This window comes from Dermacentor variabilis, chromosome 2 (genome assembly GCF_050947875.1).
Source record: "Dermacentor variabilis isolate Ectoservices chromosome 2, ASM5094787v1, whole genome shotgun sequence".
Taxonomy (NCBI): domain Eukaryota; kingdom Metazoa; phylum Arthropoda; class Arachnida; order Ixodida; family Ixodidae; genus Dermacentor; species Dermacentor variabilis.
Genome location: NC_134569.1, coordinates 121,244,685 through 121,272,042, shown reverse-complemented (window position 1 = coordinate 121,272,042; position 27,358 = coordinate 121,244,685). Strand labels below are relative to the sequence as shown.

The window sequence follows — 27,358 nt, the reverse complement described above, 5'->3', positions numbered from 1 at the left end:
AGTAGAACCCTGGGAGTGTTACCCACAGACCTTGTCGGCGGATGTGGAACATCCTTTCTGCCGCAGGCGTCACGGGAAGCTGATCTTTTGGGTGAATGCAACCGGTCAATAAACCCACACATGCTACCCGAAGGCATCAATGTTGCCGGATTCGCAACCCTCGTTATGTAATAAACGAGAAGAAAGGGGGTTAAGCGAGGGGCCTGAACATATCATAAGAAGCCACAAACACTGACACGCAGGACAACGTAGGGCAAATTACTTGTACCTAATAAATGAAATATAGAAACGATAAACTATTGGAAATGAAAGTGGATGAAAAAACAACTTGCCGCAGGTGGGGAACGATCCCACAGGGTTCTCCCAGGTTTGTGGGACCGTTCCCACAACCTTCGCATTTCGCGTGCAATGCTCTACCAATTGAGCTACCGCGGCGCTGTTTCTCCATCCACTTTCTTGGGTATTTATGTTTTCTAGTAGAAACCTGGGATAACCCCCGAAATTAAGCGCCATATCCCCTCCCCGCCCACGCCCCAACTCCTCACACACATTCCTAAAGCACCGCCAAATCAATGTTGAGACTTCACAGCTACCTGACGGTCAACGTTTTGCTGCCTTTTGCACTCCTTTTGGATGGCGGTAGTTATCAGCATCTCCTGAGGTCTGAAGGCCAGTTTTCTCATAGATTCGGTGCCCGCGCGATTAACTCGAGATGCATTCAGTTGTCACCACCTATACAACGGTCACACGCATTGATGTTGCTTCGTTAGTTCAACCTTCGTTGTTTAGACTGATCCAGGGACCAGGAAAGCGATTCGCTTCGTAGTCAACTGGTCTGTATGCACGAGAAACGAGTTGCGGCCGGAGAAAACGCCAGTTGCGTTTAAGTTGTACTTTTGCTTCATTATTTTTTCTAATGACGGCTCGCCGCGAAGGTGGCAGATCCTCGGAACCATATGCCAGCGATATGGGTTAGATAAGGTGGAAAATGAAATAATTCGAAACAGCGTCCACCATCAAACCCTGCAATAACCCTTAGGAGGAAGCTTTAGCTCGGGCCCAACCCCTACGCGGCCTATTCAAATACATGTAAAACGCAAAAACGCTTTTTGAGACAAACTCCTGGACCGATTTTAATGAAATTTGTTGCATTTCAGAGAGAAAGTTACATTCTAGTGTCTGTTGGAAGCGTAATTTCGAGCTATGCCATGAATTATGTCAAAAAGATTTTCAAAAATTCGAAAGTTCGAAGAAACGTAGACGCACGAAGTTTATAAATTAATAGGTCTGCATGAAAAATAGCTATCGCAGTTCTGTAAACGGCACTCATTAGATCATTCAAAGCAGACAAACTCTATACGTCAATTTATATCTTGCGTGAATTTGTAGTGTTGTGTACAAGGGTTCAGCAATAGCTGTATTTCCATATTACTGAATTTTTTTGGATTCATCTGCAACACACACACACACACCTATATATATATATATATATATATATATATATATATATATATATATATATATATATATATATATATATATATATATATATATATATATATATATATATATATATATATATATATATATATATATTGGTCCCCTTTAGCTGTACCACCAGATGCAATTCACAGAATTGTGATATTATTTTGCCTTGCTGAGTTAACGAGTTGCAAACTTGATAGTTTAGTTTTCTGAAAATTTTAGATTTTCTTGCCAATGTTTCAATAAAGATTCACGATCTAAATCAAAAATTGGAAACCAACAGTCACTAGATTTTAGGTTTCTCTTTTAAATGCAATAAACCTTGTCAAATTCGGTGCCGTGGTTGCCGAGAAAAACGAATTCTCCTTTTGCATGTGTTTAGATAGGAGCATGCACCCGAGCTAAAGCTTCCTCTTAAACCCATAAGCAATATGACTGTCACCCATTACCTCGTCTGGTTTTCCCCTAATTGTACATCACTTTTCCTGCAAAATTGGCAACTGGAAACAAGAGTCGCAAGGAGTTGAGAAATTAAGCAATCTACTAAGGGAGAGAGCCAAGGTAACAGCCAAACAGGAAGAAAAAGCGAATATTGACAAATTTAACCGTTGTTTATGAAAAGCTTTATGGATCAACATCTTTTTATTTAAAAGAAAAGAAGAGAAAACGCCGCCGGAAGTGGAGAACAGTTGCGTGTGTTTTGAATAACGCTTCTACGATTATCAGTCGAGCCGCCTGACGTAGCCACTTCTCCTGCTGTGCTTATGTATAGGTGTTTTTTCTAACCTGCCGCGGTGGGCGCAGTACGTCAATAATGGCAGCGTCCTGCGCTCTACGCGGTTGTACGGGACTGTCGGTCACGCATCGTTACGCAACTTCCCAAATAACAATACGAGTCGGTTGTGGCACTTCACTTGGTACAGCAGTAAACGAGGGATCCAAAAGAACTGTGATTGTTCCACAAATACATATATGTATCTATCATTCTTCCAGAGCTAATTCAAGAAACGCTGTTTTAATCGGATACAACTCAAGTCTGCAGTGAAGACCCGCACACGCCCTCATAACCACCAGCCATTGTTCCTCCGCGACGCGGCAAATAATTCGTACTTCAAACTTTTCCTGTTACCCAAATCAGACAGTAACCACAAAAATAAAATTATTAGCGCCTAAATTTCTACGTTTTCTCTCGCCCATTATAGTGGAATGGCGAATGCCTAATTCTTTATTGAACTGAAATAAAACGCTTGCTTCGCAGCAACTATGCAGTATATTGTCAAGTTGCACTTCAGTTGGCAGTGAGATTTCATGAGTAAGAGGTGCTCAGCAGTGAAATGAACTGTAGCGCAGATTTTCGAAGACTTAATTAAATATGCAGTTATACGTGCCGCAACCATTAGGCATACCGTAGTGGGCGACTCCGGACCACCTGGGGTTCTTTAACGTGCACCTGTAAATCTAAGAACATGGGTGTTTTCGCATTTCGCCCCAATCGTAAATGCGGCCGCCGTGGCCGGGATTCGATGCCGTGACCTTGTGCTTCACAACCCAACATCATAGCCACTAAGCAACCATGGGCGTTACACTTTTGAAGAGTGAAATGCTCAGACTCCATACACTTTGTCCATGCCTGTTGCGCACCTCATTCTTTCCGTCGATGAAAAGACTCTTCAAGAACAGCAGACGCTCCGCATGTATAAAGTACGACGCCATTTTGTGAAGACCGCATGACGACGATTTTGTTTGCTTCTGTGATCGGTTGGCGTAGTAACACAACCCCGCGTGCCTTGGTTGTCAACTGCTGTTTTTTCTTTCTTTCTTAAATTGTATGCTACGATAGAAATCTTTATTTTACACTTTCGCTTTTTTAATTGTTCTTGGCGGTGTTCTTCCTGCGCGAGTCCATTAGATGTGGTTCCTTGTTTGCCTAGTAAAGGAGAGGTACATCTCACAGGCGTACCTGTGCGATACATCTTATTTCATTTCTCTTTTGCGGGTGTACCCGTCCTTATGGCGAATGGCGGGTGTTATTAACATTTGTACTAGTAAGCGTAACCAACCACCCACCCCCCCCATTTGCATAGGAAAGTTACCCTGGGTTGCCCCCCTCCCCTACCCCCCCCCCCCCCCGAGAAGAAATCCTGGGTACGTGCCTGTGTACAAGCCTGTTTCAAAGCAGTATATATATACATACGCTTTTTGAGAATTCCGTCGGGACGGATATCCAAGGGTGCACAAATCCTCTCGCGTGGCTAACGCCGATTCGTGGCAACAAGGGGAAATTCGCTGTTCTTTAATCTCTAATTGCTTCACGATTAAGGCGAATGCTGTATCTTAGAAGCCTAAATGAATATATAGCTGCGCGGAGACGATCGCCGAACGTATGCAGCCGCCTCGCAATGGTATCACCAAGATGGCGGATGTGGTGAGTGTTGCCAGCTGACTTTGCAGTTTTATTATAATAGGACAGTTTAAACTAACGAGAAAAAAAAACACATGCTTCCCGCTAAACCAAGTGTGTGTGTATATATATATATATATATATATATATATATATATATATATATATATATATATATATATATATATATATATATATATATATGGAGAGAGAGAGAGAGAGAGAGAGTTCTACCAGTGAACAAAATGGCAACATCACTGTAGCCTCATGCAGATATAGTATTTTTGGTCCCCACGCACCCGAATGCAGGATGCCATTATTATAATTATCGATAAAGTGACAAAAAGCTATATATGCTGCTCATATGCCTGCTTTGTCTGTCTTCTTAAGGGTTAAAATATATTCTTATACGTGAAGATTTTCAGGCATAACCCAAACATGACAGCCCCTTAGTCCTGGCAAAGTGCGTGCTTGTGGCTCAGGGTAACACCGGCACACGTACAGTGTCGTCCACTCTTAGTCAGAATGCCGCTCCGTGCTGCCGGCGCTCCGCGGGGCGCCTCTGTCGGGCGCCGAAGAAATTATTGCGCAGGTGCAGTGAGAGCCGCAGGCGGGGCTTCGCGCGTCGACTGCTACAGTGCGTCCTGTATTGCGGTGAAGTGGACTTCAAATTTGCACTGCCTCCGCAGAACGCCGATGGGAGAAACGGTTCTGAATAAACAAAAGACTGCTGAGAAGCCTATCAGCTGCTTTTATCCCGTTGCAGCAACCGTAGCAAAGTTTCCTGCGTGCCTGGAGAAGTTGAAACACACAAATAAGCATGCCGGGGAGGAAATGCGCGCCGCGTAATATTCGAAGCTTTATACTACTGCTGCAGCACTACGATCCGCCAACTTTATTTAATTTTTGGCGTCTTGCTGAGTAGCTCGTAATAAGTGTTAGCAGACGACTGCTGTTGTCTGCTGAAATCTCGGCGCAACGAAAATTAATCTGAGCGGAATAGTAATAGTGGAGGTGGAACTACATTTTCAGTCTCCTATTTTACCTTGCCACAGATAGAGCTAGATGGTCAGGTAGACTCATCAGCGTTTGAAAACAGTCCCTAAGGTTTACCAGGACCTAAGTCTTCAGCTTTGCAAGGTTTTAAGCAGTTGCTGAGAGGATATTTATTAAGGCGATAGCGTTTAATTGTTCCTACTAGCGTCCGTCCGTTATATTTTAGGTCGCGTGACCTTAATATCATGCGACATCACGGTGCAGCGCGTCGTGATGTCACATGATCCCTCTGCCACGCTTGCGCCAGCTGTTCTTCTCATCTGTCACGAAAGGAATTCAAGCGCGGCCAATTCAACTCAGTGGAATGAGTCGCAAACGGCTTTCGCCTTCCCGTAGTTAATGAACATATATGTGCCTCCAACGAATTTTACAGTTCACAGGTGGCCGTAGGAAAATATGCCGTACTGTGTTCCCGCTAAGGTCCAAATATGTGGCTGGCGTATTGAAGCAGGACATATTGAATCGGGTATGTGGACAATTTAGTCAGCCGCCTTTCAATCTGCTTCTAACACTTCCATCAGGGCTTTCGGATGAGCGCTAAAAGCATAACCTTTCCTTCGGTTTAACGTGACAGTGCAACTTCCCGGTTGCAAAATTTCTATGACGAAGGTTATCTAAAGACGTAAACCGTCAAGTCACCCAACTGTCTGCCGCCGAGTGCAACTGCTTTCGCGAGTCATTCCGCGATTAAGACTACAAGGACGTTGCCGTATCACCACTGCGGCCCAAAATGTGATTCCCGCCTGTCTAGACCGTGAGCGCAGGCACGTCTGGTCGCTTCAATATTTTCTGCTTGTGGGCCGCACTAAACCGAAATGTCGAGAGTGCCGGAGGACGAAAGACCTGTAGATTTCTGTGTCAGAGAATGCTCACTGCGATAAAGAATACTCAGAGATGTGTAGTACTGCAGCTACGACTACTCTGCAACGAGTCTTCGACTCTACTCAACAACGACCTTTCCGCAACATTTTTAAACTTCGATCCTATTGTATGGGCAACTAATATTCACCATTGGTAAACGAGTGCTCCCATCTTACGTGATCTCGGTGGACTGAATATCGACACTGAATAGGCATGAAAAACTGCGGAGATATTGTCTGAGTCTAATATGAACACTGCAGCAAGGTACTCGCGCAATAACAAAAACAAAAAACAGGCAAATGTATATACCAATATGCTTTACTTCGCAGATATGCACAAAAAACAACAACATAAGAAGCTTATTATTAAGAACATGAAAACGAAGCAAGTTCCCGAATACAATTCTTTTGTTAGCTCAGAAGAAAAAAGAATGGCAAAAAAAAAAGAACAACATAAATAAGGCAGTCTGGAACCGACGGTCAAGCGAGGCGCGCTACCTTGCAGCCCGTCTCGACGCAAGCGCGACGCTGAGTCGTACCCTTCATGGCCTAGTAGCGCGTAACATCACCGCCGGCATCTACGACAGCTCTCATCCGGCCAGGAAGGGAGTTGTAGAGCGATGTGCATAGGTCAACATTGGCCCTTAATGTTTCCCACTGCTCTTGGACTGCTCTCCACAATTGGTCTGCCGACAAACCATGCAGGTTTTGACCCGACAACGCAACTTTGATGTTCCCCCACAGGTTCTCGATGATGTTGAGGTCTGGTGATTGTGGAGGCCAATCCATCACAGCAATTTCCCGGTTCTGCAAATACGAGGCAACCCTCTTGGATGTGTGTATTGGGGAGCGGTCGTGTTGAAGAACGAAGTCCATGTCAGGGAACGGGCCGTCTAACAGAAATGGCAAAGCCACATCGTCCAGTATAGAGCAGTAGCCCTCCGACGTGAATCGTCCGGGTATTCGGACTAGAGGTCCAAGGCCATCCTTCGTCAGGGCGCCCCATACAGTCACAGAACTCCTCCCACTTGCGGCAACTCGTTGTATGAATTCCGGCATATACCTGCAAGAAAGATGGAGTGCAGGTACTATATTTTTGTTTGCTTTGTTGCCGTGAAGAAAACACTGTGTTCTAGTGTCGTAGATGAAGTAATTGTCTTTTGCTACAACGCACTTGTTTCATGTAATAGCATGCCAATTTGTTATATGCATACATTTGTTATGAGAAATATACACCAGCCATCCGAAACCGATTTTCAAGGAAGGGATGCTTCTGAAGGCATACTATGTATTAATTTTGTTGAGTCTGCAAACGGATCTTGTATTCCTACCAGCTAAGACAATTACCACAAGCAAATGAAAAAAATAATGGCTTGGCTGCTTTTTTAGCGACACCGTCTTTGCGTCAGTCGGCTGCGCTGTCAAGTGGCTGAGAAATAATGAAAAAAATTGAGAATTGACGTGCATTTAAACAGTTATTTTATTGAAGATGTCATTAGCAAACTTGGCAAGTATCAATTCTGAATGCTGCCTACACGCTTTAACCTGCACATGTGCATTCTTGACCTGTAGGTTAGCGCGAGCACCTTGTGCACGGAAAAGTATTGCCCTCCAAGCAGTGCACAATGCATAACACAAATTTTTTTACGCTGCCCGTAATCAACAACTTGTTGATAAGACAGTGGTCAAAATCGGAACTGGTTGCGCGCAACTGTATTCAAGCTTGTTTTTACTAGCTTTATAAACATACACCTAAGCCGGACACATCGATCAGTCTTTGCCCGATGCGGTTACAAAAAATGAGCTGCGGCGCATTTGAAAACTACATTACGCAAAGTATACCCATTCATCAGAACGCTAAATTGCAAGCTGAATAATGCTCCTCAAACGTTTTTCAAAATTTCCACCCATTAATTTATAAGAAAGGTTTAGGAACAAAACCACATACCTCGTGTTGATGGGGCGCCAGACTCGAGATCTTTGGTCCCATCTAGTGGAAAAAGTAGACTCGTCTGTGAAGACGACGCTCTTCCAGTTCTCAACCGACCAATCCGCATGGTCTTGGGCAAATTGCAGGCGTTTAGCCTTGTTTTGAGCACGCAGCAGCGGCTTCTGTGCAGCAGTTCTGCTCTTAAGTCCAGCTTCGTAAAGGCGGCGCTTGATTGTAGTGGCAGAAACATGTTTCAAACCCAGCTCCACTTGCAGCTCCCGTACAGACATCTTTGGGTTATCCACCACGGCAGCTACTAGCTGTCTATCTTCTTCATCTGTTGTCACTCTGTGACGAGGCTGCCGAGGGGCATCCTGAAGCCTGCCTTCATTCCGGTATGCATTAATTATTCTATTCACTGTGTCAATTGCACGATTGGTTTCTGCTGCAATTCGTTTCTGCGAATAGCCCCTGAGACTTAAGTCGACAATCAGCCGCCTTTCGTCCTCCGGCACTCTCGACATTTCGGTTTAGTGGGACCCACAAGCAGAAAACATTGAAGCGACCAGACGTGCCTGCGATCTCGGTCTAGACAGTCGGGAATCACATTTTGGGCCGCAGTGGTGATACGGCAACGTTCTTGCAGTCTTAATCGCCGAATTACTCGCGAAAGCAGTTGCCCTCGGCGGCAGACAGTTGGGTGACTTGACGGTTTACGTCTATAGATAAACTTCGTCATAGAAATTTCGCAACCGGGAATTTGCAGTGTCACGGTAAACCGAAGGAAAGGTTATGCTTTTAGCACTCATCCGAAAGCCCTGATGGAAGTGTTAGAGGCAGATTGAAAAGCGGCTGACTAAATTGTCCACATACCCGATTCAAGATGTCCTGCTTCAATACGCCAGCCACATACTTGGACCTTAGCGGGAACACAGTACGGCATATTTTCCTACGGCCACCTGCGAACTGTAAAATTCGTTGGAGGCTCTTAGATGTTCATTAACTGCGGGAAGGCGAAAGCCGTTTGCGACTCATTCCACTGAGTTGAATTTGCCGCGCTTGAATTCATTTCGTGACAAATGAGAAGAGCAGCTGGCGCAACCGTGGCAGAGGGATCATGTGACACCACGACGCGCTGCACGGTAATGTCACGTGATATTAAGGTTACGTGACCTAAAATGTAACGGACGGACGCTAGTAGGAACAATTAAACGCTATCGCCTCAGTAAATATCCTCTCAGCAACTATTTAAAACCTTGCAAAGCTGAAGACTTAGGTCCTGGTAAACCTTAGGGATTGTTTTCAAACGCTGATGAGTCTACCTGGCCGTCTACCTCTATCTGTGGCAAGGTAAAATAGGAGACTGAAAATGTAGCTCTACCTCCACTATTACTATTGCGCTCCGATTAATTTTCGTTGCGCCGAGATTTCAGCAGACAACAGCAGCCGTCTGCTAACCCTTATTACCAGCTACTCAGCAAGACGCCAAAAATTTAAAAAAATGGCGGATCGTGGTGCTGCAGCAGTAGTGTAAAGCTTCGAATATTACGCGGCGCGCATTTCCTCCCCGGCATGCTTATTTGTGTGTTTCAACTTCTCCAGGCACGCAGGAAACTTTGCTACGGTTGCTGCAACGGGATAAAAGCAGCTGATAGGCTTCTCAGCAGTCTTTTGTTTATTCAGAACCGTTTCTCCCATCGGCGTTCTGCGGAGGCAGTGCAAATTTGAAGTCCCCTTCACCGCAATACAGGGCGCACTGTAGCAGACGACGCGCGAAGCCCCGCCTGCGGCTCTCACTGCACCTGCGCAATAGTTTCTTCGGCGCCCGACAGAGGCGCCCCGCGGAGCGCCGGCAGCACGGAGCGGCATTCTGACTAAGAGTGGACGACACTGTACATGTATAGTCGACGTGCAAATAAGATGAAACGACGCGAGCATGCAGCGTGTTTTGCGCTGAAATACTACCTATACACCTCCGTCCCATTTGTGGCCAATTGCTCAGGGTATATAACACCGGCACACGTACATGTATAGTCGACGTGTAAAGTAGATGAAACGACGCGAGCATGCAGCGTGCTTTGCTCTGAAATACTACCTATACACCTCCGTCCCATTTGTGGCCAATTGCTAACCTCTTAGCATAAATCGGCAGCTATAGAGGCGTCACCTTTGGTCTCGGGCGTGGATATAATTACTTCACTAGGCCTGCACGAAATCTTTCGCTGAAGCAGTTTAAGTGCAATGAATACTCTGATCCATATATATGAACAAAGTTAGCTTACGTATTTACGGGAAACCTTCGAGTGTGCGCTTCCTTGTGGCCGTCATTTTGTTTCTTGAAGCGTGGGAACCTTCTTGCACGAAGTCGCGCGTGCTATAGTGCTATATAATGATAACTTCGGGCCTCCGTATTACATCTTCCTCCTTTATGCATGCAGCAGCGCGCCCGCCAGAATGTTGAGGAGAAAGAGGTTCAACGACCGTCGCAAAAGATAAAAAGGAAGAAAAAAAGAAGACGAAAAAAACAGCGAGCACCGACCGAGCCCGCGACTCCGACCGCGTCGCTCGGGAGTTGCCGAAGTGCCCCCGAAACGTCAACCTAACGCCCCGACGCATGATTACAGGGGCGAAAAAAAAAAAAAAGTGTGCCGCACTCGTAAGCTCCTTGTGGCGAGGTAAAAGAATGCATTTGATGCCTACGACTATCCTGCAGTGCGTTCGATGCAATCACGTCAGGCGCTCGGAGGGCAGCGACTTCCTCAATACGGCGATTAGGCCTAGCAGCACGCGGGGTGGCAATTTCTGACGAGCGAATCTCGGCAAATTACAGTACATCATTCGCATTGGAAGGGCGATTCCCGGGGCGGATAATTCATGTGCTCAGTGCGGCCCTATACGCGAGTGACAGCTTCACTGCCGCCGCGTCTTCTTCCCGTCTTACGCGTAGTGGACCGCAGTGCACGCAGTGTCACCTGTCGCCTGCCATTATTTCTTGCTCTGTTCGTCCCTGTGGCGTCGTTCTTGCGACGCCGTCCATCTCTGATCACTTGGCGAGAGTATACTAACGTCCCCGATAGAAGCGAACAACAAATGGCGGAGAGCACAGAGCGATCTGTGACAGCGCCGCGCTACCAAGTCGCCACAAGAAGCGGCGATTACAGCGTCCGCAGCACACGACGGACAAGCGCGCGCACACAGATCGCACGCCATTACACGAACCTAAATAAGCGACGGAACGAAAAAATACAAAAGAAGGACGCCAGACGGCAGGACGCATCAAGAAAGGAAGCTCAAATTCGCGCGTCTCCTCGTTGCCGCCGCGGCGGCCGAGGTGGCCGTGGTTGGGGATGGACGGCTCCCGAAGGCGGTCCCCGTCGTCGGGCGTGCAGCGCCTCGTCGGTTGGCTGCTACGCGGCCAACCGGTCCCGGCCGGGGCGGGCGCCACGGCCCCCGGATCCCGCCCCCCGACACCCCTCGAGACCCCCTCCCCGGCTCGCGAATCGAGACTCGCATACGAACATCAGAACGCGTCACGCTCGCCGCGGCCTCGACACGCAGGCGCACTCGTGCGCACCGGCTCCAGGACTCGGACACCCCCCTCCCGATATTCGTGCGTGCGCGCGCGCGCCCACCTTATCGGCTTCTCCCGCGTTTGGTGCCCGGCGAAATTGGTCGTCGTTGTGTGCTTCTGCTGTTCGCCGTTCCCGCGTGGTGCACGGCCGCCGGCGCGCGTTGTTTGCCATTGTGGTCGTCTTCGGCGGTGGAGTAGCCGATGGAGCGGCGGCATGAGGACTGACGGAGCTTCTGGCGACTGCCATGGTCCACAGCCCTCTCGCGGCGCACGACGCTCAGGGTAGCGCTGGCAGGCACCAAGCTCTGCTCCTCGACGGCGACCGAGGTGAGTGCGACTGGCCGACGAGGCGATTGCGCCGTGCGATGCGGCGGCGCTTTATACACGGTGTCACGCGGTTAGCGCGAACTGTCGTTATCGGTGCGTCTATGTTTATACGATACGCTGGTGGTTGCATGCGCTCGGCCCTGAGCTGCCGCGTCGACAACCGCGTTGGCTGCGTCATTATGCCACCTATATACCCTCCGCGAAGAATGCATTTTGACGGGGCTGGGATAAACGCCCGCGTACCGAGATCTTGCTGCGCATGAAGAAGCCTCGCTTAGCTAAAATTTAGACCACGATCCACACAGTCTGAAAGAAGTATACCTTTAAGACTTTAGCGAGTCAGTCGTCGACAAACCGATAAGTTCGTTTCGCGGTTTGATAGCTGCCATACAAACGCTTTCCCCACCACCGCCGGTTCACCAGCCTGACAGGAGCAAATGAAGTAGTGCGCGCCATCTGTATTGTAATCACGCCACACAATGCATGTAACCAACTGGGCTGTGCTTGCCACTGGTTTCGGCGTTCGATATCGCATAGGTATGACTTCTTGGGTCTTTTTCTTTTTTTTTGTGTGTGTGTGTGTGATAAATTCTGGAGTAGTATTGTCTCGTAGCCACATCTTCCCAAAAGCTTGAGAATGCAGATTAACTTCTTGCTAATGGATAGCTGATGGCTCAATCACGTAATGTGAAGACGTACAGCAATAAAATGATATTGCCCCTATTCTTCAAGGACACTATCTGAACTTGAGCTTTAGACGCGTATTATATTCGTTGTCTTGTGTTATGTCATGGCAGTCCACTTTCTAGGGGCGTGCGAATATTCGAAGCTTTAGAAAAACGAATCAAATAGTGTCCTATTCGATTCGCCCGTCGAATCAAATATTCGCTATTCGTTAGCACGAATATTTTTTCGAATAGTTCTCGGATATCTTACAATGTCAACTGTGCGCAATCAAACATAAAATTGAAGCAAGAGTACAATAATTTTTCATCTCCACGGGCATAACATGCTCATAAAGCTTCAGAGCTTACGTAGTGCAAAAGGCTATATACGTTACAGGAATCGCTCGCACTCACCGAAAGTCCCGTGTGTGCGAACATACTGCCTAACTGTTTGTAATGATCCATTCGTTCATTTTAATAAGCAACGCTTGATAATGCGAAATGTAAGGACAGAAATTTGGTAAGCTAATGAATGCTATAATATAAATACCTTTTTAAATCAACCGTGAAAATGGCTGTTCATTATTCGAAAAGTATTCGATTCGTTTCTGGCACTGTTTGATTCGTATTCGATGATATATCTCAAGAACTGCTATTCGAACACGCCATGCCACTTTCGTTTCACAACACCGGCACGTAGAAAAGCCATTGCTGACATTTAGTTGTACGTATAATTTTAAAATCCTTCCATTAACGTTTGACCAGAAACTGTGACCAACATGAGATGCTACCTTCATTATATATCGGCAGCTTCACCATTAAACTTCTCGCGAGGTGATTCTCTGCCCCATACTCATCCCGCGGAGTGACTTACCACCGCTGATGTTTATGTTCATTCGAAAGTGTGCGCTTTAATTTGCCTTGTGGGCACCAAGCCCCCAAACATTTTAGCACGTAGGTACGCCCCTGAGTTAATGCGATATAGAATGTACAAGGAAGTATAAGGTATCAATATTAATATGTAAAAAAAACCTGTATTGCTACTTAAATGTATTAGTAGTATCAATTAAATGCGGCGACTTAAGAAACCTAGACGGGATGCAGCATTAACGTAGCGTCTTACACGCTCTGTTCAGCACGTACCAGTTGTCCCGGCTAACGTTATAGCCAAGCTGTTTGATTAAACAAATAATTGAAATAAACATGGCGCAAGATATGATTATTAGACCTACGGTGCTCGCGATTGTCCGAGGTCTGACGACAAAACACTGTAGGTCTGATAATCTTATCTTGCACCGTGTTTCTTGAATATATTTTTTATGAGCTTAGCTAACGTTAGCTGGGATACCTTATATATAGCTGGTACACATATTGTACGCATAAATTCGATTTGTCAAACGGTTGCTGTATTAGTGCTAAAAATTCAAACGCGAGCAAGTCCAAAGCGACTGGAGCGTTTCGTGATGTTTCGAAGTTCGACCGCGTTTTCAGTCGTTGGCTCAATTTAGGCTCCAACACGTTGTATACCTCCAACAAACTATATGTATGCTTATCAAAACCGACGGAGTGATCTCACATCGCACTCCCATGTAATTGCGCATGGCATGTGCTTTCAGCTAGCCGTCTTTTCTTGTTCTCATTTGAATTTATTCTGATGGTATGGTACAAGCATTGTTACAAAACGAGTCTGAACGTTAAAAAAAAAGAAATACACAGGCTATAGAAGAAACAGGAAGACAAGTTCATGTCCTCATTGTCATTTTTCTCGTGCATGCTGTTTTTGGTCTCACATCTGTCTTGACAAAGTTCTGCCGGGTACAAAAGAAAAAAAATCAAAGTGATGTAAAGATAAAGACGCAACTATATAGTTAGCAAGATTCAGCGCCTGCCCTGTGCGGAGAGCTCTTTGTATACTTGGTCTTTCCTGCGCTATGATTTTTCGTTACGAAGGGACTCGCTCACGAAAGCGTTTTGTTCAACCATGTCTCTTCCTCTTGGTTGGCCGTGTCTCCCGACAACGGTCTTTGTACTGGAAAACTGAAGCATAAATCATCTAAATGTTCGGCCCATGCTTATAACCTGCGTTTAGCGGTCTCGCGTCACGCTTTCATCGTCACATGCATTGACGTGCGAGAAGGGCGCGTCAGCTGTACACGGACAGAGCGTCATTTTCTTAAAGCAAGGCTACACACATAGCCCTGCAGCACACAAGCGCCGACTGACACTGTTATTCAGCGTGGCAGTTTTATCACGGCCAACATTTATATTGTTGAAGCGCACGCTGCAACGGGGTATGTACATATAGCGAGAGTATCGCGAACTCTCGATTCCAGCGGACGACGAAATGTAGAGGCGCACCTGTCGCATTTCGTTTCAGTTACTCAACGAATTAGACTATACAGCTGCATTTCAAGCGTACCAGATGTGAAAACAAAAGAGGAAGTTGCAAGCTATGGCAGTGTACAAAGTATGTGGTGAAAGGGCGGGCTTTCTTTTTTTCCGTACGGCTTTCTGCAATGCCGCGACTATATATCCGAGCACGGTCGTAACTTCCATTCTGTATATATACGTATATACGAAATGCACTCGTTCAGATGACCGAAAGCCACTTCCCGGCCTCCGAGGAAAGGGTGCATAAGTGCGGCGCTCAGTCAAAGCCACGATCGAAAACGACAACTTCTAATGCACGCGTGAGTGATCTATATACAACGGCTGATTTTTCGTGCAAGACGTCTTGGCCAGCGTCTGGATCCTGCATGCGCCGGCCGCCCCATTCGGCGAGCCGCGGGCGTCGATTAGTGCGCTGTTGCGCAGCGCCGCGTTTATGTTGGCGTCCGGAGGGCGTGGCACATCCCAGAGGGGAGACAGGCTTTTAGACTTTTTTTTCCACAGGGAGCTTCAACTCCCGTAACGGGTCCACGTGGCCGCGCACTCCGTCTTTGGCGAGGATGTACACATATATATAATTCGCTGGCGACAATCTATTGCTTCTTCATAATAGTGGATCGCTGGACTGGTTGGTGCAACATTTTCCGTACCGTTTTTAGAAGCGTCTGTACTGTTCATGTACGCTTATATGTCCTTCAGTACCACTTTAGCGCTCCTCTTAGAACAAGTATATATATATTCTCTTGAATTTCCTATCCTTTGCTGCACATCCTCGCCAGTATCCCTTGCACGTTCTATAGCTGCACTTTGTCTTCAGCCGTTTTAGAAATGGCGTCCCCAACTGCGCAAACAAAAATCCCAACGGTTTTTTATATGCTTTCTGCGTTCTTTTTTTTTTTATGTACGCCTGGTATACTTAAAATGCTCATTCAGGATATGAAGTCAGATGAGTGGGGAACTGCATAAATGATGGAAGGTGTTTAATAATATTGCCGTCAGCTTTCGAGAAAGGTGACACTAATTTGCTTTCGACCTTTGTGCCATCACGGGCGACGAAAAACATCGGTGACGCACCTTTGGAATACCGCACGATATGCAAATATATAATATGCCAACATGCCAGCGCCCACCACACGATGTCCACACCATCTGGTGTTTAGTGGGCAAATATGAGCTGTTTTTATAGCATGTTAGGCATGTTATAGCATGTTACAGTGTGTTATGTTCCTAACACACCAGTCAGCATGCAGTAATCATCAAATTGAACAGCGATTATGTCTGATGAGCTGTCTTCGGGTCCCATGGGAGGATATCGTCTATACAGAGGAGCTATCAAATTTTATTACCAATTCAATACAGTTTAAGTATCGAATTTAAGGAACGCCACTGTTGCTGAAGTGATGCAGTGATTTGTGGAAGTGTGTGCGAAAATTGCAGTTACGGACTAAGTCGAGCGGTTGGACATGCCGAGGGTTAAAAGGTGGCGTTTTGGAAGCTATATATATATTAGGGATTTCAGGATTGAAATGAATCCAGCAGGGAGGTTGGTAGTCGTTAGAAATTCGCGGCTGATGCCCCAGCAGAATGCTCTGTTAAAAATATTGGGCGTGTTCTGAATAGCAAAATGATTCGACAAAAATAGCGAGTGGTCCTGCATTCTGAGCGAGCTCTTGTCTTTTGCAACGATGATGTCAATGAATAGTAGGATATCGGCGTAATAGTGAGGCTTCTCAGTGGGCGCGTTGGATGCCATAGGTTTCTCCTTCGGCGCGTTAGAAATTTCTTTTTCCCGAGCTCGACGAGCACTCTCATAAGAGCGTTACATAGTTGTTACGAACAAAAATGCTGAACTCTTCACGTGAAAATAGAGTCAACCAGCACAGCTAAGCTTACAAAACGTAGAAGAAAACAATATACGAAAGGTTATAATGTCTTGCAGAAGTGCTCGATATTCGCATGAGAGAATGAAAAAATATATATATACGAGATATGTTTTTCTTTTTCTCTTTTTTTTTAAATTTTGGCAACCACCACTTGTTCGCTTGTATAAGTATAGTTCGCCGGGTTCCGAAAGATTCTATCTCCCATCATATATAGCAGGATTTACTTTGAAGTTTACAGGCACTTTATATAGCTTCTTGGCGTGTCACGACTGCGGGGCCACAGTATAGCAAGAAAAACACAGAAGCACAGGAACACATTCTGAACGCAAAAGCAATCAATACGTTACGTGTCAATGTCTTGTTTGTGTTCCCAGCGTTCGCGTGGGGAACATATATATATATATATATATATATATATATATATATATATATATATATATATATATATATATATATATATATATATATATATATATATATATATATATATATATATACTCATTAAGTCATCGCACCAAGTATATACGCAGCTACTCACCAAGGCATAGCAACAAGCTGACGTACACGTGTTTTTCCTGCGTGTCAGCTTTCGGTTGTTTCTATTTGTTTTCTCAAGGGAGGAAGAGAAGCGACATTTATTAGTCCCAAAGGAGCTAAGGCATTCTCTACTTGTCTTCATTTTGAGCATACGTAGTACAATACGTGAGGGCATCTGAAGTAAAAAAAAAAAACCGTAGATTCGAGGCCTGCAGGCTCATTGGTCAACAAATGATACGCCACTCTATACTGGGTGTGCGTATCTTAACAATATATTCGAGTGTCTGTAAACAACGGTGTTAGAGTTACACCGAGGTACTTAAACTCTGTAACATGTATTAGACTGACCCCGTCATCAGTATAAGTAAAAGAAAGGGGTTGTTTCTTGTTTGAAAAGGTCATAGCTACAGTCTTTCTTAAGTTAATAGACATTTGCCAGGCTTCACTCCAGTTACAAAACAATGAAAAAATTCACTGGGCTGTATGAACACCGTGTTACTACAAGTTCATAAAATGGTCGTAATTCAATGCATTCTCTATATAATTTTCACAGGTTATATATAGACAAGGAGAAGTTTATAGGGAAGCTGAGTAGGTAGGTAGGTATCGAGAGCCAATAAACTCTCACTTTGTGGCTAAAGTATTCCTGCTCACTAATAGCATCGTGTATGCCTCGATGATAATTTAGTTTGCTTGAGGACCGACAAACATACCGACGAAGAGCATAGAAACTGATTGAGAGGCGCTGCAATGAATGTTTTCGTACGACCATTCAACGGTGTAGGCAGGCCGGTAACATATTTCTTGCCAGCATATTAAATATACTAAAAACTTAATTAGTCAAACAATCAAGAGAGAGGCGGCTATCGTGGTTAAATTCAGTTGTAGCAATAAAGAAATCAGTGTGACATGATGGTGACATGACGAAAGGTGCTATAAAGGTATAAAAAAAAAACAAGACGGACGCTGACAGCATTTAAAGTGCGTTTCATATATACAGAAACAAAAGTGGCATAACTAATGAGTCACATTGCAACAAGGGCTATTTCACGCGAGACGACATTGTATAAACAAGGAAGCTTTATGCGAACAAGGCGATTCTGCAACGAAAGCATGTAGTGGAATACGAGGAGAAAGAAAGCGCAAGAGGTCGAGGAAGTTACGCCGAGCTGATGTTGGGACAAAGTCGCGGACCATCATGGCTCGTCGCAGAGCAGGTCTCACTACAACTGGGCACATTAGCCTATGTCTTTACCCAGTAGTAAAGCCCATCCGTTACGTTTTCTGCTGAAATGCTCAAAAAAGCGTCCATCAAGGGGCATTGTCTGGGAGGTATAATAACCAAACGCATGCATGGATCGCATGCGAGTATATAGGGCACATTCTTTACCGAAAACCACATTTTGTTAGCGATGCCTCGCTGCAAACTGTATAGGGTGCCTTATTTATAGGAGGCGACAAATAATTTGTGTTCATTATATTTAGAACACGCCCGGAAGTCACTGAGCGCGTGACCAACGCTATCTTCGGGCTATATATATATATATATATATATATATATATATATATATATATATATATATATATATATATATATATATATATATATAAAGCGAGCGCTCAAGCATCGCTGTCTCGCGTCTGGGAGTATGCCTAAATATAACCGTGCTCCAGGCACTCTACAACAGCGGTTGGTAATGGGACTTCTCATATACTCGCGAAGTATGTATAGCTTCGAAGCTCTTAATGGGACTGACAACTGGCCAGAACGTGTTGTCAGACGTTGATGGAAATGAGGTGACTATAGGATATATAGTGATAGAAGCCAGCACGGCTGCTCGCGATTTAAGTAGGAATTTAAATTTTAAATTGACAAAGAAAGTCTCAAAAACCACTAAGTGGCGAGACCTGGTGGTAAAATCTTGGTTCTTCGAATGTGTGCCATGAGCTTACTGAACGTGTGTCGACTGCTATTAAGTGCGCCATAATTATTGCTTAAAATTGCAGGTGGTATATAATTAGACACTCGCGCATTATTCTATGTTTCGAAAATAAAAAAAATTGAAGGCCCAATTCACTCTGTGAAGGTGGATTGCCAGCGAAGCTGTTACCATCCACTTAACCTATTCTAGTCTAACGAATGAAATGAGTACGCCGTAAAATGCAGTGTATAACCATTTATTGCACAACGACATTCACGACGGCTTTACGATCGCTGGGGTATACACTGAGGTTTTCGGTTTTGACAGTTGCCACATTCTTCGACAAAGTTCAGCCGGGGCAGATGCGGGGGAATCGGGAGGTACGAGTATATCCGCGAGTCTTGGAAAGGAGAGGCAGTTTACCTTCTAGTAGACAATCCTTGCAGGTACCACACACCTCGAAATCAGACACGGCGCCTCCAAGGAACGCACGAGCGAGGACGTCGAGGGCACTGCGTTTCTCTGCGGCGTTCTTTACGGTGGAGATGCGCTACATGCGTTTTTTTGCGCTAGATCGGCGATTTCTAGAAAGCAGAGTTTTCTGTGCCGCCACGAAGGAATTGCCGTTGGTAGAGGTAAACAGCTTCGCTGTATAAAACGCACGTGTAAAATTGTTATTTCGTTTTCGATCCGATTGGTATCGTTTTGACTGGTTAAATACCAAAGCAGTTGGACAGGAAACCACGAAAACACGTAGCTATTATCGCAGAAATCATATTATAATTCGGAAAACATGAATCACAGGAACATGGATTTGATAAACAAAATTATACTTTGTTACAGCACGGTCACACTTGTCTTCTACCTCCCACTAATACCGGTGTGTAATCGTTATCGCGCTTACCTATGACCGTTTTCAGCATGCTTCCAGCGAAAGACTACATCCTCACTGCAGATCGAAAAATCGAATGAAAAATGTTCCGCGGCGTTTTCAGCGTTAGCACTTCAAGATTAAACACTCTGACAGGAAAGCTTTCCATTGCAATAAAAGAAATAATGGGTACCGTGAAAATTGGCTGTCAGTCCCTTTAAGCATATATGGCTATACGAATGTCATGGATTATGTGCTCATATAACTTGTATCATCATCTTTTATTCAATGACGAATTTATTGTTTGTGAAGAAGCCGGTGCCCCAATAGTTTACAACATTTTCATTCAACTAAATCAAACTTTTGTATGCAGACAACGTGCATAATGTTAAGCCAAGCATCGTTTAAATGTATGCACATGTGTACGCTGGAATCGACTGGAGATGTTTTATCCTTTCACATGTTGGGTGTTCAGGCGCGCGCCTATGCGTAATATAGTCGACTAGCGTTAACTAAAATTCGCCAGAGTGTAGGCGTCCGACTGAATTATCAAAAGTTCGAATTCCCCAAAGAGGAATACGACAAACAGAATACGTGAGGTTAATGTGCGAGAAGAAAAGTGCAGAACATGAGCTTGTTGCGCGAACAAGTATAGAAATAAGGCTATATTTTATGCTTCCTTGAGTATAACCTTAAATTAAGTCAAGTTCCGAGTTAAGATGGTGCTTTGCAAAAGACTATATGTCATTCTTAAACCATCCATACGTCGCTTACCGTACTCTTGTTTAGTTCAATCCTTGACGAACAACGGAACATCAGGACAAATTCATCAACCAGAACAAGCAATGGTGGCTCCTAATCGGAGCTATATGCTTGACGTGACTAGGCGGGTCGCGCGTTCGATGCCGGATTGCGGTAGCAGCATACCGAGGGGGGCGGGGCACGTTGACAAACCTCAAAGAATCAAAATTAAACTGGAGGTATCAGTTACAGCGTTCGTCATGACACACCGCAGTAGTGCCTTTTTGTTGTCGTTTCTTTTTCTTTCGGTGAGCACAAACATCCTATAACGTGGGTTCGCAAAACCCACGTTATACACAAAACGTACGCGGGAGTCCCCACTGCTTTCATTGCTATGTAGGGCTATTCCAGTACAAAGCATCAGCTGCGGGCTTGCTCTCTCAGTCAACACGTGCTTTACAGGACATGTTTTCTGTACCCCTCAATCCGACTACATTCCTGGAGCGAATGGATCGCTAACCACGAAAGCTTGTGAGAAACGTGGTGAGGCCTTCTGGTACACCACGTAAGAAAGACTGTATATATATATGGAGGACTCCGCCAATATGTGTACCGTAGACCTGGGGCAGAGCAAATGTTTACCCCTGTTCCTCTCGTGGGACTATATTCGTGTGGCTATACCCGTGTAGTATATGGCACATTCGCTGCTGCAAAATGTACCAGCCTGTATACTGCTTGTGTTCACGTCAGATTGTTGTCAACACGATAGTTTCGAGACCGTTCGTGCCTTAAGCACGGATGTCCTCTCGTCAACCGTTTTCGACCACGTAGCTGTAAAACACGAAGCCGGAAATACTAAATTACGCGAAAGCCCGGGTTTGTGCCAGGCGGTTTCAAAAATCCACAGAAAACGTGGCCGGCCAACCGGCATTTAGAAATCTGTACGAAATAACAGCGGTATATTGAATTATACGCTTTTGAATTATCGCGAGCGAAAAGTAAGGCGACGTGTAACCGATCCCACATCCAAACGCGCAGACGGTCACCCACGGACAAGATAACGTGACGACTAAGCGCTGTTCCTTCTGACGTTCAAGTAAATTCCGGTCTGAAAACGACACCACATCGGAAGTCAGTGTCGCTAATAGGGAAAAATGAGATCAACATGCCTGTAACAGTTACGGAACGAATAATAGCTGAGAAATTCGCAAATTTAATGGAAGGACGGGAAATAATGGAAACGTTCGACATTCCAAAAAAGAAGAAAGAAAGAAGAAACAAAGAGATATGTAGATTGTATATAAGTGATACTTCAGCTTTGTCCAAGTGTGAACGCAATATGAGAATTCCACCTTCATGATCTGTACGTGTAACCATCACGCGAAAATTTTGAAATTTTTTCTTGCACATCTGTACAGATATTCATCAACACGGTCGCTCCTTCTTATTGTCGCCATAGCTCGGGATCGCCTATATGAATAGAATCGCTTCCTCACAATAGGTCTCTTTATTTGAATGCGACGATCTTTTCGTGCTTGCTCTAAGCATATACTTACATGTGTGCACGTGAGTCACGTACGTAAAGAGAAGCTGTTAACAAGGCTATATATATATATATATATATATATATATATATATATGTATATATTGTACCTATACGCATATAAGATATTGCGCATGGCGTGCAATCTCACCCGTTCAGTCATTTGCGAATATGTGCAGTGTGATGCTTGGGTTGCCCTTTTTCACGCATCGCCTATTTTAGCGCACTTATTAATTTCAAGATAGCTGACCCAACCCGCGCAACAGCATGGTTTCGAAGTAAATGCACTGCAGAGTTTCCGGAAATGTAGTCTTCACATTTATTCCACGTCTTTATTCTTGACGTCGCGAGGGTACCGTCCCCGTTACGAATTGAATGACGACGTTTCTGAATGCCCGCCTACACGCGCATAATTTATCCGTGAAGTTGCGATGCCCGAGCTTTTTAAAAGGAAGGAGAAAAGCCATTTATGAAGATATTGCGCAATGTAAATACACGTGGCTGAGGGTCCGAAGGACTTGGACACGTTCAAACAACCAAGTAAAGAGGACTTTAAGCACCTTAGGTACGCATAATTGGCGAATGCACCAACGTGCAATAAATATCGACCGGAACGAGCCGAAAGCAAGCTGTGTCAAAGGCACTATATAAGCGGAGAGCATAGTCTCTTAAGTAACGACCCTTCTTTTGGATTGATATTACTGGCACGTATTCTCAGTGCCGTATGGATTGGCACTATACGCCTATCGCGGGTTTTTATATTTCTTGCTGTAAACCTTTCTTTCTTTCTTTCTTTCTTTCTTTCTTTCTTTCTTTCTTTCTTTCTTTCTTTCTTTCTTTCTTTCACTGTGATGCCTGGCTTGTTCCCCTTTGATAGCAAATATTGAGAAATTGTACCCTTGGGCCCTTTTTTTTCTGACAAGGACAACAAATGTTCGAGAAGCTTTTCGTTCGCGGTATCTATTCTTCACATGGCGTATTCGGTATAGCCTCCACCGTGCTGGCTACCATAAGTAGATAGTGTATACACGCTCTCTACGCGAACCATTGCTCCGTGTGCGAGGGACTTCAGTCTCTCTGAGTGCCAAAGATCGCAAAGCCCTTTCACATCCGTCCTATTAATTGCTAGCTGAGTTGCAGGTGATTTTCTGCAGCCTTCCTTCAATAATCCCAAGCGGAAAGGGTACGGGGATAGGTTGAAATTCTACCCCGAGCACTGATAAAGCTCCGGAGCTTCAAACGAATGCTGGTCCTTGCTTTCAACATGACCAATATTGCAAACGACTTGTCAAGTGGTATACGAACTGGTGACCAAGTAACATAGCCCAACTATATGTAGTCCAGCTTATATAGAACCCTTGTCCTTGCGCTCTAAGTCTATACATGAGGTCGCTCGGAGGATTACCACAGAAGCGTCAACACAGCACGAAGCATGTTGTCGCAGCTCCGAAACAGCGGCAGGCTTGCGGTGCCAAGGAAGGACTACTCCGCTCGCGAGAAAGGGAAATTCGTCTACGGCTGCACGTGGCATGAATGCAATAGAAGCAGTCAGGACGTTATACGATAGAGCCACGTACTCACTGGCCTGGACACTTTCAAAGCGAGGTGCACAGGGTCTTGGACGTGCTCAACGGAGGGTTCTGCGCGCGCTGTGCAAACGAACTCTCCAGTATATATACTTGCAGTAATAAGAGCGGTCTTCTTCCCTAGGTGAAGACGGAGAGCAGCAAACGGGCAAATCATCATTCAAAAAATAAATAAATAAAGATTGCGTCACTTCAGAAAACAAACCATTACACCCGCTCCGCGACCCTGCTGGCAACCGTGTACTTTTCGGGAGTGCCGCCTTCTCCTCGCTCGGTTGCTCGTTTGCGTCCCTCGCGAGGTCCTCGTGGCGCCCACAAAGGCGCGGACGGAGGGCCTGGGGTCGCTCGCCCCGTTGATTGTTTCGTAAATGTTTCAGCGCCTGCATTTCTTTTCGTTCCTCGTGCTTTCCTTCCTTTCTAGCGTTCTTTGCTTTTTTTTCTCTCTCTCTCGCTCAGATTTCTTTCGTCTAGCAAAGCACACTTACGCGCACTTTGTTTCCAACGAGCCACCTCGTTTCCTCGAAATTTAGTCGGTGGCGGCGGCGGCGGACGACACGGCGAGGGCGTAGTCGTCGCCTCGGTGGGCACCAGGCCGCACGTTGCGGTGACGTTGCAGGAGGGAATGGGGCGTCCGGCCAGGGTGGCCGGCCTGCGAGCCAGACAGTCTATGTATAAGAGCGAGCGTTTCATGGGTTCGGCGCGGTTGTCCTTTAATTAAGGTGTTAATTGCGTTTCCGCGTTGCCCGTAATTACGGCACGCTGCGCCGCCGCGCTCTTCTACATACATGCAGGCGCGCACACGTATGACGGCTGCGCGCCGGCTGAATGCGTGCATATACATGCGCGCAGTTTTCTTAATTTTTCTTTCTTTCTTAAATATTTCTTGCTCCCTCTTATGCTTTATCGCTTGGCGGAAAACCACCCTTTCCACGTACATGCTCGGCTCGCTGCAAGCTTTACTGCGGCCACCTCATGATTGCTTCCGTGCGAGACATCTTTTCGTCGGTCTAGGTTATTTCTTTTTCACTGGGCAGTTCTAACGAGGGTAGATGTTATTCTTTTTTCTTCGCAGACAAGAAGCCGTATGCGTGCATGAAATTGACTCAGATTAGAGCATTTGTGAGCGAGGGCCTACGACGGCATACTATGTGGGCCCGCCGCGCTGGTCATTATATTTACCTTATCACAAATGTGCGCTTGGTAAATGGAAAATTTGTGGCGCGACCGGTCTTAAAATGTTTTACGACGACGATGACGGCGGTCCCACGCGGTTTGGCCAGGCTTTATCAAGATATCTTTATACTGAGAGGACGGTTCTGGCAACGCGGACAGACTGCTGAGTTCATGTTTCTTTCGCTGCATTTATGGATTCGGCGTTTTCGAACGAAATAAAGAAGCAACACAAGAACAAACGAGAGAAAAGTAGGCCGAATTTGCTTTCTGGAATTCGATTTTAGCCGGGTATCGTAAAAAATTGAGAACATCATACCTTCAGAAAGAAGATTGCCGCTGGAATTACGCAAATTCGAGGTCTTATTGCGCAGAAACATCGCATTTTATGTATATTGTGCAAAAAATATGGATTTCTATAGTTTGGAAGATACAGTGACGCTTGATGCGTTCATAAGGTGATTGCTTTTTGCAGACAACATTTAGATGAAATAAATGTTTCTTTTGCCGGCCAAGGGTACTGCGAAGGCCTCGTGCACCAATTTATTATGGTGGTTTGAACGTGTCTGGAATAATTATCACGCGTACGTTAGATTTCTGTAGTTAAGTAGCCAGATACTCGGCAGTTAATTGTTGTCGCCATGTGTTAAAAAAAGCGCTTGAGACTCCGAAGCTCTTGAAAGCCGAGGTCTTTTGTGCGAAAAATTCGTCGTGTGCACTGAAGAATAGTGCATATAACAGACAATGACTTTAGGCAGGTGTAAAGAACGGCCAGCAACGAAAATGTTTACTAAAATGAAGCGTGGGCACATGTGGCACATGTGCCAAATGTGCCAAATGAAGCACATGTGAGCAGTGTACGTAGCTGTTCCAACGCAGTTTCTGCCAGATATAGTAGACCCGGGGCTTGTTCTATAGCGCAACAATACACGTCTGGCAGATATAGCGTACGTTCTAGAGGATCACCAATGGCTTTTAGCGAATAACGGCTGTTGTTCGAAAAATGAGTGATACTAACCGGATGGCACCGCTAAGCATAATAGGTAATTTTGCTACCCTAGAACGCCCGTCTACTATATTTCGAAGTTCTCGCTCTGGATATTGCTGTTTTAAGGTGTACATTACGCTTACTAGCAAAATAGTGAGAGTATATAAGCGAATATTCAATTTCACTTTAGCGCCATCAGTGTACAAAAAAAGAAAAGCTAGAACAGGGAAAAAGACGCTGAATTTCGTCATGGCCATTATGCGCAACTTCGAACTCAGAAAGAATAAAGAGACGCAAATCCTCCCCTGCTCGAGAATCGTTTAGTGCTTCCCCCAGTTTCCGGTTATGCTCCCTGAATTCGACGAAATGCAGCGTTTTTTTTTTTTTCTCTCTCCACGGGCGCGGTCCACAAACTTTGTGTCCCCGACTGCTCATGTATATGGCGTGGGATAGATTTTTTAGGCAAAGAAAGAACTCAATCTTAAGTTGCAAAAGGCCAAGGATTTCTTTTCCACGTTCACCTGCACAATTTGTTAAGAACTAACCCACGAAAATTTGGGTCTTCTATTTTACCGCGCGATGCCTCGTCCACTTCTTTCAGAATAGATAATGACGTCCTCAACGACCCGGCGGTGATATCCGATGCTTTCAACAAGTATTTCCAGTCCGTGTTTGTTTCCGATGACAACTTTATCCCGACAATTGCCAATATAGTTTCTTCTGAAGCAATCAGTGACGTTGAGATAAACTGCGAAGGCATCCTCAACCTTATATTAAACCTGGATGTTAAGAAATGCACCGGTCCTGACGGGATACACCACGCGTTCCTTGTTCGTTATTCGTTGTGGTCATCGAAATATCTGTCGGACATATTCAGAAAGTCCTTATCATCCTCTACTGTGCCTTCTTCATGGAAGTTAGCCAAAGTGCTCCCTCTTTATAAATCTGGAGATAAGCAGTGTTTGTCGAACTACAGGCCAATTTCACTGACGCCACAGTCATGCAAAATGCTGGAACACATCATTCATAAGCACATCACCCTCTTTCTGGAATCAAATAATTTACTGTCCAACATGCAACATGGGTTTAGGCGCGGTTTTAGCACGTTAACGGAGCTAGTTGAGTTCACACATGACATTTCATTTAACCTTGATGTAGGCAACCAGGTTGATGCCCTTTTTATAGATTTCTCGAAGGCATTTGACACCGTTTTGCATTCAAAACTTATTGCTAAACTTAATGCTGTATGGAATAATCCTCATTTAGTTAACTGGATATTAAGCTTTCTCTTATTTCGCTCCCAGTTCGTCTCTTACAGTTCGAGTGACTCCGCTACTGTTGGTGTGACATTAGGTGTGCCCAAAGGCTCCGTCCTTGGGCCGCTTCTTTTTTTATTATATATAAACGACTTGCCACTTCACTGCTCTTCTAACA

At 45.2% G+C, this 27,358-nt stretch overlaps 1 protein-coding gene across 3 annotated transcripts in view; it reads left to right on the top strand.

Annotated features, from left to right (window-relative positions):
* The window catches only part of LOC142572640 (uncharacterized), a 177,079-nt gene that overhangs the window by 29,624 nt on the left and 120,097 nt on the right, over window positions 1-27,358 (top strand). The window contains exon 1 of one of the 3 annotated variants that reach the window (XM_075681896.1): window positions 11,268-11,630. The exons of the other annotated variants lie outside the window; for them this stretch is intronic. Coding sequence (XP_075538011.1) covers window positions 11,549-11,630 — 82 coding nt within the window. The 5' untranslated portion in view covers window positions 11,268-11,548. Of the gene's footprint in view, window positions 1-11,267; window positions 11,631-27,358 lie in introns of those variants that run through there. 3 annotated transcript variants of the gene reach the window in all.